The sequence below is a fragment of the Carcharodon carcharias genome, chromosome 22 (genome assembly GCF_017639515.1).
Source record: "Carcharodon carcharias isolate sCarCar2 chromosome 22, sCarCar2.pri, whole genome shotgun sequence".
Taxonomy (NCBI): domain Eukaryota; kingdom Metazoa; phylum Chordata; class Chondrichthyes; order Lamniformes; family Lamnidae; genus Carcharodon; species Carcharodon carcharias.
The window spans coordinates 36,617,854-36,632,212 of record NC_054488.1 but is presented as its reverse complement, the minus strand read 5'-3'; the positions used below and the strand labels follow the sequence as shown (position 1 = coordinate 36,632,212).

The following is a 14,359-nucleotide window of genomic DNA, read 5'->3' as shown; positions in this document are numbered from 1 at the left end:
TGTATCATCTACAAAATGCAGTGCAGGAACTCATCAAGGATCCTTAGACAGCACCTTCCAAACTAATGACCGCTGCCATCTAGAAGGACAAGGACACAGACACATGGGAACCCCATCACCTGGATGTTCCCCTCTAAGTCACTCACCATCCTGACTTAAAAATATATCACTGTTCCTTCAGTGTGGCTGGGTCAAAATCCTGGAACTTCCTCCCTAATAGCACTGTGGGTGTACCTACATCATATGGACTGCTGTGGTTCAAGAAGACAGCTCACCACTACTTTCCCTAGGGCAGTTAGGGATGGGCAACAAATTCTGGCCTAGCCAGCAATGCCCACATCCGATGAATGAATAAAAAAAAGGCATGCCCATTGGGTTTACCTGGCAGCTTGCCCACATTGCTTGGCCCCCGCTTGATTGAATATTTATGGGCCTCAATTGACCTGTGGGTGGGAATGGTTCTGCAGTTAAAGCTTCTTTGCATTGCTACATATTACTTCATGAATCACGGGGTAATAAAAACTCTTAGGTACATGAGGGGAAGTGTTGATGTGTTCATGTTGAGTCAAATTGGGATACTCAGCAGACTTTTGTGAGTATTACTATGTCCTGACAGTCTTTTTTTTAGTTTAATTCAGTTCATACCAGGGCTGGTTAAACACCACTCCATCAATACCTACTCTTTGTGTTGCCATTTGCTGCTTCTGAGGAAAAATTGTCTTTTAAAGAGATCTTATGTTTTTTATCTTAGCATGTGGAATTAAGTTTAAACTTTGGCTCTAATTTCTGAGGTCAGTTGATGAAAGATTATCGAGAAGAAACAATATAAAAGTTACTTTCAAATGTCTAGGTTGGTGAAAGAGCCTGTTATGTAATGTTAAGGGGGTGTCCCACTTTACTCAATGGGCCACACAATGTGACCCATTACAGTGATACGTACAGGCAGTTCGCGAGAATATTGCAGCCCTTACCATTTGTAATATACAGTAGATAAAAGTAAATTTGATAAAATTTTAAAATCAGGTGCTTTAACTATTTAGCTTATATTAAAACATTTATTGCTGAGAAATCTGATTGTATTGAAGGGGGGGGGGGGGGTAACAAAATGGCAGTACGGAATTGTTCCTGTATAATATGTTGATAAATACTTTTACCAAGGATTCTTCTTTGAACCTGGTTTATTCGTACATGACCAATGGGGAAAACTATAGTACTAAGTGCTCCACGTGCACCGCAGAACAACCAGAGTTATAAACAGTCAACAGATGTTCAAATTTGGATTGCAGGGGAACCTAGAATGAAAAACCCATCACAAATGGCAGAATTGTATCTTCTTAAAAAGACCTTGGCCGGAATCTTCCAGCCCTCCCTTGGCCGGTTTCCCCACGGTGGGGCCGGCAAGCCATTGAAATCTCCGTTCGCATCGGTGGAACCGGAAGATCCCGCTGGCGTGAGGGGCTGGAAAATCCTGGCCCTTGTCTTATTAAGTTAGCTTTAAATTGAAGTAATCTGTGTGAACCAATACTCAGCACAGCACATTGAACTGATTTTCTAAATAAATATGCTTAATAAAGTCAGCAATCAGGCAGAGATAATAGTCTTTTAAAAACACTATTCTTCAAAAGCTGGGTCAGCTATTTGCCTTTGACACAAATGACTTTGCTCAGACAGATGTTATTAAAAACAAACTATAACATTTAGTCTATCTACAATTACAATGAAGATAAACTCTTAAGCAAGCTGCAGTTTTCATCATTACACAATGCAGCAATCCTGGTAACTTTAACACCAAAGAGAATACCTATAGTAAATTTAAAAAAGATTAATATTAGCATTTTAAAATGGTCTGGCTGGGGTGCTGAAATGCACTTTTGCACTGATTAGCATTAATATAGTGATTACTTACGAAACATAGTCATGTACTGCTTCGGGTTGAGATTCCAGTGGCCCCAGTTTGTTCGGTAACCATGGAGATTGGCATAATCATCAAAATTGTATGCTGGCTCTGTGCCAAATGTGTCAATTACCCGGATCCTGCATCTAAAGATCAAAACAAAAGTGTAAAAAGCCAATGCTGTTTGTGGATCCTAAATGAAAACTCTGTACAAGTGTCTTTCGGTCCAGTTAGGCACAAACACCTTCATCAACAACACTTGTGTCAGGAACACCAAACAACACATCACCTATTTATTAGTTCAGGGGAGTGTGCGTGATGAAGTCACTGTATTTTCCACAGAATATTAAGGAATTTTAATTCTTCTCAGTGGAATACAAACCACTACGCCAACTCAAATTGTTCATGTCTGATGATTCATCTGGAAAATGACTTTCTGTTTATTTCACTTGTTAAAAAGTACAAATAAAGGGAGGGGTTTTCCTTTCTGTCTGATTAATCCTGAATTCTGTATTCTTTTGCACTCTATTGTTGAAATGTCCTATGGGGGGGAAATCCAGCATCCTTACCTGGTCTGACCTATATGTGACTCTAGACCAACAGCAATATGTCCTATGCTTGGCAGCCCTTGGAATGGCCTAGAAAGCCACTCGGTTGTGTAAAACTGCTACAGAAAAGTTGAAAAAAAAACTGGACAGACAATTTGGCATCAACTTGGGCACTGGAACCAACAACAGCTAACTCTACCCAATGGAACCTTCATAGAACATCAGGGGACCTGTGCCAAAATTGGGAAACTGTCCCACAGACTAGTGAAACAACAACCTGACAGAGCCATACTCACTCTGTCATACCTTCCAGCCAATATCCCAGTCTCCTCCATCACCATTTGTGGGTACGTCCTGTCTCATTAGCAAGATAGACACACCAGGGGTGGTGGCACAATGATATACAGTTGAAAGTGAGTGGCTTTGTGGGTCCTCAACTTTGCATCCAGACACCATGGCATCAGGTCAAACCCGGGCAAGGAAACCTCCTGCTGATTATCACCTACCATTCCACCTCAGCTGATGAATTAGTACCCCTCCATTTTGAACACCACTTGGAAGCATCACTTAAGTTAATAAGGGCACAGAATATACACTGGATGGGGGACTATACACTAGTAACACCAGTATTGACAGAGCTGGACAAAAAAGACAACCTACTTGACCTTGCCCTCGCCAACCTATCTGTTGCCGGTGCATCCTACAGTAGAAGTAGGAGTGACTGCTGCACAGTCCTTCTGGACACAAAGACCCGTTTTCACACTGAGGATATTGTCTATCGTGTTGTGTGGCACTACCATTGTGCTAAATGGGATAGGTTCAGGGCATATCTAGCTGTTCAAAACTGGGAATCCAAGAGGCACTGTAGGCTACCAGCAGCAGCAGAATTCTATTCAACCATAATCCACAACCACCATATCCCGCACTCTACCATTACCATCAAGCCACAGAATCATGCAGGTTGAATCAGGAGTGCAGGAGAGCATGCCAGGAGAACACCAGGCACAGCTAAAGGTGAGGTGTCACCCTGTGAAGCTAAAACACAGGACTACATGCATGCCAAACAGCAGATGTAGCATGCAATAGGCAGAGCTCAGCACTCCCACAAAGTTTGGGATTGATCAAAGCTCTGCAGTCCTGTCATATTCAGTCATGAATGGTGGTAAATAATTAAACAATTAACAGAAGGAGGGGTCTCAACAAATATCCCCATCCTCAATGATGGGAGAGCCTAGCACATCAGTGCAAAAGACCAAGGCTGAAGCATTTGGACCCAACTTCAGCCAGAAGTGCCAAGTGGAACTTTCCAATTTCGCAGATGACACAATACTAGGTGGGAATGTGTGTTGTGAGGAAGATGCAAAGCAGCCTCAAGTGGATTTGGACAGGCTTAGTGGAGTGGGCAAGAACATGGCAGATGGAATATAATGTGGAAAAACATAAGGTTATCCACTTTAGGAGGAGGAACAGATGTACAGAGTATCTCTTAAATGGTAAGAGATTAGAAAGTAGATGCGCAAAGGGACCTGAGTGTCCTCATCAATACGTCACTGAAAGTTAACATGCAAGTGCAGCAAGCCATTAGGAAGCTAATGGTATGTTAGCCTTTATCGCATGAGCATTTGAGTACAGGAGTAGCAAAGTCTTGCTTTTCAGTCGTATAGAACCTTGGTTAGACTGCACCTGGAGTACTGTGTGCAGTTTTGGTCCCCTTTCCTTAGGAAGGATATTATTGCAACGGAGTGCAACGAACATTCGCCAGACTTTTTCCCGGGATGGCAGGACTGTCCCATGAGGAAGGATTGGGGAAATTGGGCCGGTAGAGTTTTGAAGAATGAGAGGTGATCTCACTGAAACCTACAAAATACTTAAAGGGATACACAGGCTACATGCAGGTAACATGTTTCCCCTGGTCGGAGAATGTAGAACCAAGGGACACCATTTCAAAATAAGGGGGAAGCCACTCAGGACTGAAATGAGGAGAATTTTTTTTTACTCAGAGGGTTGTGACTCTTTGGAAATCTCTACCTCAGAGGGCTGTGGAAGCTTTGTCATTGAGTATGTTTAAAGCAGAGATTGACAGATTTCTAAATAACCAATGACATAAAGGGATATGGGGATTGTGTGGGAAAAAGGCATTGAAGTGGATGATCAGCCACAATTGTACTGAATGGTGGAGCAGACTCAATGGGCTGAATGGCCTATTCCTGCTCTTATGTTCCTATGTATTATCCATTGTGGTCTCCTTCTGAGGTCCCCAGCATCTTGGATGCCAAGCTTCAATCAATTCAGAATCAAAAAACAGCTAAATGCACTATAGAGCAAAGGCAACATCCCGGCAGTAGTACTGAACACTTGTGCTACGTAATTAACCACATGCCTAGCTAAGCTATTCCTGTACAGCTACAAGACTGGAAAATTGCTCAGATATGTCCTGTCCACAAAAAGCAGGACAAATCCAATCCGGCCAATTACTGCCCCATTAGTCTACTCTCGATCATCAGCAAAGGGATGGAAGTTGTTATCAATATGATGTTATCAAGTGGCACTTACACAGCAATAACCTGCGTGTTGATGATCAGGTTGGATTCTGCCAGTGCTACTCGGCTTCAGACCTCATTACAGCCTTGCACCAAACATGGGAAAAATAGGTGAACACAGCAGGCATGGTAAGTTTGACTACCCTTGACATCAAGGCAGCATTTGACCATCAAGGAGCCCTGGCAAACTGAAGTCAATAGGAATCAAGGGGAAAACTCTCCATTGATTGGAGTCATAAATAGCACTAAGGAAAGTGGTTATGGTTGTTGGAGGACAATCATCTCAGCCCCAGGACATCACTGCATAAGTTCCTCAGGGCAGTGTGCTAGGTCTAATCGTCTTCTGTCACTCATCACTGATCTTCTCTCCATCCTAAGGTCAGAAGTGGGAATGTTCACTGATAATCACACAATGTTCAGTACTATTTGAAACTCCTCAGAAACTGATTCAACTCATGCCCATATGCAGCAGACCTGGACAACATTCAGGTTCGGGCTGATAAGTGGCAAGTAACATTCTCCCCACACAAATGCCAGGTAATGCCCATCTCCTACAGGATCTAACCATTTCCCCATTCAATGGCATTACCATTGCTGAATCCCCCACCATCAACATCTTAGGGGTTACCATTGACCAGAAACTTAACTGGACCAGTCATATAAATACTGTGGCTATAAGAGCAGATCAGAGGCTGGGAATTCTGTGGCGAGCAACTCACCTCGTGACTCCCCAAAGCCTGTCCACCATCTACAAGGCACAAGTGGTAAGTAACATTCACACAGGAGTTTAATTGAATACTCTCCACTTGCCTGGATGAGTGCAGCTCCACCAACACTCAAGAAGCTCAACACCATCTAAGACAAAGCAATCCTCTTGATTGGCAACCCATCCACCAACCTAAAGATTCACTCCCTCCCACATACAGTGGCCGCACTATGCACCTTCTACAAGATGCACTGCAGCTACTCACCAAGGCTCTTTCGACAGCACCTTCCAAGGCAGAAACCTGCACAGCTAGAAGAAAAAGGGCAGCAGGCACATGTGAAGACTACCGCCTGTAGGCTCTCCTCCAAACCAAATACCATCCTGACTTGAAACTACATCGTTGGTCCTTTAGCAGGGAGTCAAAAATCTAGAACTCCTTTCCTAATAGCACTGTTGGTGTACCTGCACTTGACTGGCTGCAGCGGTTCAAGAAGACGGCTTACCACCACCTCCTCAAGGAGAAATAGAAATGGGCAATAAATGCTGACCTCGCCAGTGATGCTCACATATCATGAAAGAATAATAAAAAAAGAAATTTACTACAGTTGCTTCAAGTTTATAGTCTGAGGAAACAGATCAGCATCGTCTTGGGATCTTCATGGTGGTCACACAAGAAAACAATTATGTTTCCCATGGAGTTAATGTTTTAAGTCACACAGTTCATATTTTCTATGGGTAGGAAATTTTGTTTGGCACGTTTTCTGCATCATTGCAGATTTGGAGAGGCGAGGGGTAACCAACTGTGTCCATAATCAATTCACTTTTAACTGAGCTTTCCTGCAGAACGGAATAGAATTCTGAATGATCTTCTGATAAGTATGAAAACTACAAATCTGACACATTATTGCTAAGAAATAGGGTTGGGTGCATCCTGTAAATGGACAATTCAAAGTCAAAGCAAAAGCAATCTAACCATGCTATTGTAAAAATAGATCAAGATATATATCTTTTCTCTGCTAACATTTAATACCAAGAGCATTGACAACATTGAAATATTTTTCTGCACAACATAACTTTTTAAGCAATTGATGAACTTACAAACTACAAGGCTTTTGGCTTTAGAAGCAAGTGAAATATATCAAAAACCATAAATTAGGCAGTTATCAAAACAACTTAATTTCAGTTGTCAAATTGTGCCATAATTAGTAAAAGATGGATGCCACTGGGATTAATACTTAATGCCTTTTAACGATGTGTTTTTAGCCTTAACCCTAAAATCATGCTAATATCCCCGCTCAACAAGTGCTGATGTAACATCTACTGGTTCATCCATGGTTACAGGAAATATTGCTGTAATGGCAGATGTTGAATCTGCTGATCATTAGAGATACACATTTATATTTATTCAAACTGCAGGTTTACGCACTGTAAACACACAGCGTTAAAAATGTGTTACAATCTCCATAGAGAGCATTAGCTCTTAAAAAGAGATTCAACCTTCCAGTTAATGGCTGAAAGAATGACAAGATTCCATGTTTTAAAATTTTTATTATAAGAAATGACTAAAAAAAACTTGATTAAACACTATTTTCTTTTTGTATGCGACTTATAGTTTAAACTACAGAAAGTGATGTTTCCCTTTTATGCTTATCACCCATCACACTCTCCATGGAATTAAGTCCTTTTAGCAAACAGTCCATAATTGCTTCCAACTTCCAATGGCCTCCTGTATTCCCAATTTGTTGAGTGCCATCTTCAGGCGCTTTCATCATTTTTCAGAGTTTATTAAAGCCACCACAAGCAGCAAATCCTATTCTGATGATTCATCTTCCCTTGGCCATGCTAGGATGAATCTCCTGGAATTCTTAGAAGGCTGCAGGATGAATCTCAGACTAGAAGCCATCTCCCTCTCGCATCCAGCTGTGGTAGCTCGCAAAACCAAGTAGCCCCTTCTCTCTGCTGACCGCACAAAACTGTTGCCTGTCTGAGATTCAAGGGAAGCCTGTAGCCTGGCCTCTGCCCCCTTCCCCATGGCAACATGAAACACATTAGCCTTGCATCCAGGCAGAAATGCTGATTCACTATACTTGACCTTAACTCTCTTTCCTCTTAGAGATAAATGGATAGTTTATAGCGCAATTGTTTACACCCAATACCTACAACACCTTTCTGTGGCCTTGGGAGACTTAGGGAGAAGTTTCAGAATAGTGTGCGGGCGTGTGCCCGACTTGCTCGACTGTAAAATAACACGTAATACTTTGGTCGGCGGGCGCGCGCTAAAGTCGGAAGCACAACTGCCGATAATTAAGAGAGCAATTAAACCCATTAAAGTTCCAGTTGACTCTGATTTTTTGTGGTCTGTCCAACCTTACGGTTAGTGGGTGGGCAAATCTGCCAGGTGGACTTTGCATTTTTGATGAAACTTCGTCTAAGAGTGGGATGAGGTTTCCGTTATTAAATTTAAAAAAATGTTTGGACAGAATTTTCATCATCTATATGTTCAGGTGGCTGATACTGATGCGCAGACATTTTTTTTCTGGATTTTTAAATCTTCATTCATTGCTTTTAAATTCTTCAGCTCCCTGCAGCAGCTCTCTGCCTTCAGGGAGCTTTCATTCCGCAGAACCTCCTTGCCCACGCACCAGCGTGATATCACGGTTGGGGGCCGTTCGCAGCCCGCCGATTGCACGCACCCCCCCGAACTAAAAATCCTGCCCTTAAAGTCTACCCATTGTGAATTCAAATTACCTCCAAGTCTGAATACTTTGCATTTTTTCTAAGTAAAACAATCTAAGCCTTTCTTTGATCTCCAACAATCAAACCACCCAGCTTACTGTCAGGCAGACCTCAGGACAGGTCATATGCGCCCCCCCCCCCCACCTCCTTCATTTTTACTCTTAATTTAAAGGCAAAGTTCCAAAACACAATAATCTTACAAACCTCATAATTGTAACAAATCCATTTGTATGTTGCCGCTTCATAGTAGTGCTACCCAAATTATGTCGATTACCCAGAGAAGGGAGTGCTAACAGCTGCTACCTGCATGGCCCACGCAGTTTTCCTCATTGATATCACTGAAGAGATGAGTCTGGGTTGTGCAGGTAACGGCCTCAGTGGAATCGATGTAGTCCACATGGCACCGCTTCGAAGCAGCATTACACAAACAAATTCTTAGCCCTCAATGTTTTCTTACACCCTTAATACTTTTCAATGAAAGTTTATGCAACTGCTTTGCCAATTGATGCATTCCAGAGTTGTTCAGTTGTCATTTATCACTATTTTATGAGTGTTATAACCCAGGCCAGAATTTTCATTGACATTAATCTCCTAGATTCCAAATCACTTCAAGCAATGGTTGTTATATAAAAACAATGTCAATAGTTCTCCTCTATAACACTCCCTGATAGATTTTATCCTTGGGTATATAGTACATTATTTATGACTCCCTTGTACATAAATCACAGAAAATGCTATTTCTGTTACACAACATTCACTCTAGCATTTTTATATAGCTGTCAAAGAGAATTTCATAAAGAGGTGTATTATATAGCTAAAATACAATGAGCATTTCTGGGAATGCAAGTGGACGTGAGGTAACTTAGTATATTAATGAGTTGAAGAATTTCACAAGAGTTGGCACAAATGAGTTACTTTTCACTTGATACAAACCAAGTTCACAGTGGTTTCAATCTCACTGAAGTCACATTTTTTCCCTTGCTTGTCATTTTCCTCCCCTCTCTTGCCTTCTTACCAGGGATTGGGCTGCAGCAGATGTACAAATGACCATTATTGATGTTTGTGTCTCAATGGCTGATGACAGCAGGTTCTTTGATGACGATGTCAGAGGTGGGGGGTGGGGGGGAGGCATCAAAGCAGAGCCTTCATCTGACATTCACACATGCACATCTTTCTGAACAGAGACCATGAATAAAAATAGCAACTATGGGGAGATGGTGATGTAGTGTTAATGTCACTGGACTGGTAATCCAGGGCTCCAGGCTCATGCCCTGGGAACATGCATTCAAATCTGACCATGGCAGCTGGTGGAATCTGAATTCAGTTCATAAACCTGGAACTGAAAGCTAATCAAAGCAATGATGACCATGACAACTATCACTAATTGTTTTAAAAACCCATCTTGCTCACTAATATCCTTTAGGGAAGGAAATCTGCCAACCTTACCTGATTTGACCTACTACATCTGACTCCAGACCTACAACAATGTGGTTGACTCTTAACTGCCCTCTGAAATGGCCTAGCAAGTCACTCAATTCAAGGACAATTAGGATGGGTAACAAACGTTCACCTTGCCAATGACACCCACATCCAATGGATTAAAAAAAATTGGGTTAGGATTTTTAGGTCAGTGGGCGGGCGCAATTGGCGGGTCTGGGATTGGCCAGGGAATGGACTGCCAACCGCGATTGGCCCCCGACCGTGAATTCACGCTGGCTGGCCAATTAACGGCCAGCCAGTGTGAAGCGTACACTGAAATGCTCAGAACAGCCGAGGTAGGGGTGGGAGGAGGGCGATCGCTGAAGTCAGCACGGATGAGTGCTCACAGAAAGCTCCCTGAAGGCCAGGAGCTGCCTCAGGGAGCTGAAGACCTGAACAACCTAAAATAAAGGTCACAGAAACCAGAAAAAAGTGTCCAAGCTTCATAGTCAGTCACCTGAAAATGTAGATAATGAAAATGAAACTTATTTTTATTTTAATTTATCATGGAAACCTCATCCTGCCCTTGGATGAGGTTTCATGAAAAATGCAAAGGCCGCCTGGCTGATTTGCCCACCTGCCAATGCTGGATGGGCCAATGAAAAATCTCTGTTAATTGTGCCATTACTGGGTTTAATTGCCCTCTTAATTGTCAGCGGGTGCGCTTCTGAGTTTAGCGCTCGCCCACCAACCAAAATATTGCACAAGCGCACGATGACATTGGGATGCTCGCCCAACATCATCACGCACTATTTTATGCTCGAGTGGGTTGAGCACGTGCCTGTCCGCTCAGCAAAAATTCTGCCATTAATTTTTTTTTTTGCTTTCTCGACCCAGAAGCATTTCGGATATTTACAGCAATCCCTATAGCCAAGACTGGGGAATTGAACCTAGGAACGGTACAGATCAGCTGGATACATTCAATGAGCCATTGGCAGATAGGTCTTGTTAGCTGTGTTTCTCATTTGGACATTGACATTGTAGTGAAAGGGTATTTAACTACAATAAGAGCAATAACACTTCAGTGTCTCTGACTTAGATTATGAACTTGAAATAGTCAATAATAGGGTCACTTTGTGAGCAGCTTACATTCAGTTGTGGAGCATCAGCTGCAGCTGAAAATATGATTGATAAAAGAAAACTGCAGCTTGTTTGCAGATTCTCATAACTGCAGCGAAATATCCAGGAAAGCTGACATTTTTTTGAATATTAAGAAATTCTGAATTGCTTCAATTTTTGGGCAAACTGCTTTTGAAGTAATTTGTATTTTCTTTATTCCAGTGTTTAAAAAATAACACTAAGATAAAAGCAAAATACTGTGGATGCTGGAAATCTGAAACAAAAACAGAAAATGCTGGAAAAACCCAGCAGGTCTGACAGCAACTGTGGAGAGAGAAACAGAGTTAACGTTTCGAATCTGTAAGCCCCTTCTTCAGAGCTAAAGTAAAGTAGAAATGTGATGAAATTTATACTGTATCCTCCTTCAATTTGGTCTGCTGCATTCATTGCTCCCAATGCGGTTTCCTCTACTTTGGAGAGACCAAACGCAGAGTGGGTGACCGCTTTGCGGAACACCTTCGGTCTGTCCACAAGCATGACCCAGACCTTCCTGCTATTTCAACACACCACCCTGCTCTCATGCCAACATGTCCATCCTTGGCCTGCTGCAATGTTCCAGTGAAGCCCAATGCAAACTGGAGGAACAGCACTTCATCTTCCGATTAGGCGTTTTACAGCCTTCTGGACTTAACAGTGAGTTCAACAACTTCAGACCATGAACTCTCTGCTCTATCTTCACCCCTTTTTTAATCCCTTTTTTCAAAATTCATTTTTATTTTTTATCCACTTATTCTTATTTTTATTTATTTTCATTTTTATTCATTTTTTTATCCCTTTTTTATCCCATTTTTTCCCATTTTGTATCCTTCTCCCCCCCAAAAGGGCCATCTGTTACTTGTTCCATGTTGTTCTTTCACAGAGTGCTTACCCTTGTTCTGTTATTATCACATTCTGCTTTCTTACCTTTATGCCACTATTAGCACCTTTTTTAGCCCTTACAACCACCATTTACACTCCCTTTGTCCTTTTGTTCATGACATATTTGTCAATCTCTCCTTTGCCCCCACCTATCGCTGGCCTTCTATCCAGCTTCACCTGCTCCACCCCCCTCCCCCCCTTAAACAGTATAAATTTCATCACATTTCTACTTCTCTGTAACTCCGAAGAAGGGTCACATGGACTCGAAATGTTAACTCTATTTTTCTCTCTCCACTGATGCTGTCAAGCCTGGTGAGTTTTTCCAGCATTTTCTTTTTTTGTTTAAAAAATAACATTTCAGTAACTTCTTTCCTCAGAAAGCCTATAAACATCAATTTCATCACAAGGAGGTAGAGTTGGACGGGATTATTAGCCGCTATATTCATCATTACATCTGGAGGACAAGATCCTGGTGCCCTATTGCTAAAAGTAAAACAATGGTGGCTATCCACACTCAAACACATACCGATATCAAATCAGCATATGCAATATAATCGTAGAACATACTGATGGGATAGTTACGAACGTTATCTAAGCTGTATTTAACCCAGTGTTAATATCTGTGTGCCATGGATGTTTGACATGATCATTGGGTGCAAGAAAATAATGTTTCATTCACCAGTGCTGTCACTGTTTTACATGAGGAACCCAAAACTCACAACAGAGAGAATACGAGAAGGAAAAGCAAATTTGGAAAGGCCTGTGTGTTAACAAAAATAAGCCATTAGACAGCAGACAATGATTAATTACCTTTTTGTTCTGAGATAATGGCAATTACCATCTTTTATTTAGCACTCAGCAATAGAATCAGTGTTTAAAAGAACATTAAGCCATCAGTAAGCATTCATAGATGTCTCTTTTACAAATGTCTCCGTTCAAAATAGTACCTGTGACAAATCATCCAGTGAAAGAATGTCAATGAATTAGTGTAAATAGCTGACAAGAATTTTTCTCTTTCCACACTGAATCCTTCTATGAATATAATCCTGGTACTTCAAAGGAACGGTTTATCAGCAAAGTTACAGATTGCTCAGAATAATAAGTAACCAAATCCCTGTCTGTCTGCTCAGCAGTGATCAAGTGGCCCAGATATCAGGGGAAATGGCAGTCTATTGATACTGTCGCTGACCTAATAATCCATAGGCTCAGGCTAACACTCGGGGTGCATGGGTTCAAATGCCACCACGGCAGCTGGTGGAATTTAAATTCCATTAATTAATAAATCCCATTCCACAGGAGGTGCCTAATGCAAAAACATCACACTATACAAAAACAGAGGAGACTGCAACAAATACAGGGGCATCTCACTCCTTAGTGTCACAGGGTAGGCCTTTACTAGGGTCATACTTAAAAAGCTCCATCTAGTTGTAGACCGACTGTACCTGGAACCACAATGCGATTTCTGTTCCTGCAGATCTACTGTGGACATGATCTTCTCCATACGCCAGCTACAAGAAAAGTGTGGGAACAGGGTAGACCTCTTTAATTTCATAGATCTCACTAAGGCATTTGACACTATCAGCAGAGCAGGACGCTACAAGATTTTGGGGAAAATTGACTGTCCACCAAAGCTCCTCAATCTCATCCACTCCTGCTATGACATCAACATGCACTGTACTGTGCAGTTTAATTGCCCCACTTCTAACTGTTTCAGGGTGAAATAGGGCTGTGTTCCAGCTCCCGCTCTGTTTGGCATCTTTTTCTCCATGCTCCTGATATTTGCCTTCCCTGTAGCTATGGAAAGAGTCTACACTAGGTCAGATGGCAAGTTCTACATCTATCAAGACTGAAAGTGAAGTCAAAAACATATCGTGTCCTGATCAGGAATCTACTCTACACTGATGATGCTGCGCTAATTGCCCACACAGAAACTCGGTTGCAAAGACCCATGGATTGTCTCTCTCATGCTTGTAACTTGATCTCCTTGGCTATAGGCGTCAAGAAACTCATGGTCATGGGACAAAATGTTGCATCTCTACCCCCGAGCTCACTACATAACACACAGCTGCAAGTGGTTAGCTAATTCTGTTACCCCCAGGTCCATGGTGACAAACACTCTGGGGAAAATTCCCCCCCTCCCCCATCCCCCCCCTGTTGTGGGGGAAGTGCAGGAGCGTGCACGCCTTCGATTGGCACTCCCAGTCGGGGGCGGGCTGCCATTTTATATGGGCGGGCATCCGCCAGGAAGCGCTATGCATTCCCTATGCGGGTTGGGGGGGGGGGGATTCCCTCAGCCGAGTATGCGCTCTTTCGTGCCCCGCCCTCACTCGCTGACTGGAAGCTCCTCCCCTCTGTTGCTATGATTCCAGGTGAGACCCACCATTTTTTTTACAGTCTGTTTAGTGACCAGTAACTATTGTTATACAGTAGATGAAATTTGAATTCCCAGGTATTTACTAAGAGAATAGAGCTGCAAGAT

The 14,359-nt window shown here is 42.3% G+C and overlaps 1 protein-coding gene across 1 annotated transcript in view; it reads right to left on the bottom strand.

The window, feature by feature from the left end:
* The window catches only part of LOC121293660 (alpha-1,6-mannosylglycoprotein 6-beta-N-acetylglucosaminyltransferase B-like), a 1,251,241-nt gene that overhangs the window by 177,922 nt on the left and 1,058,960 nt on the right, over positions 1-14,359 (bottom strand). Inside the window, exon 19 of the mRNA XM_041216828.1 lies at positions 1,907-2,040. Within this exon, the coding sequence (XP_041072762.1) occupies positions 1,907-2,040 (134 nt within the window). The remainder of the gene's footprint in view (positions 1-1,906; positions 2,041-14,359) is intronic.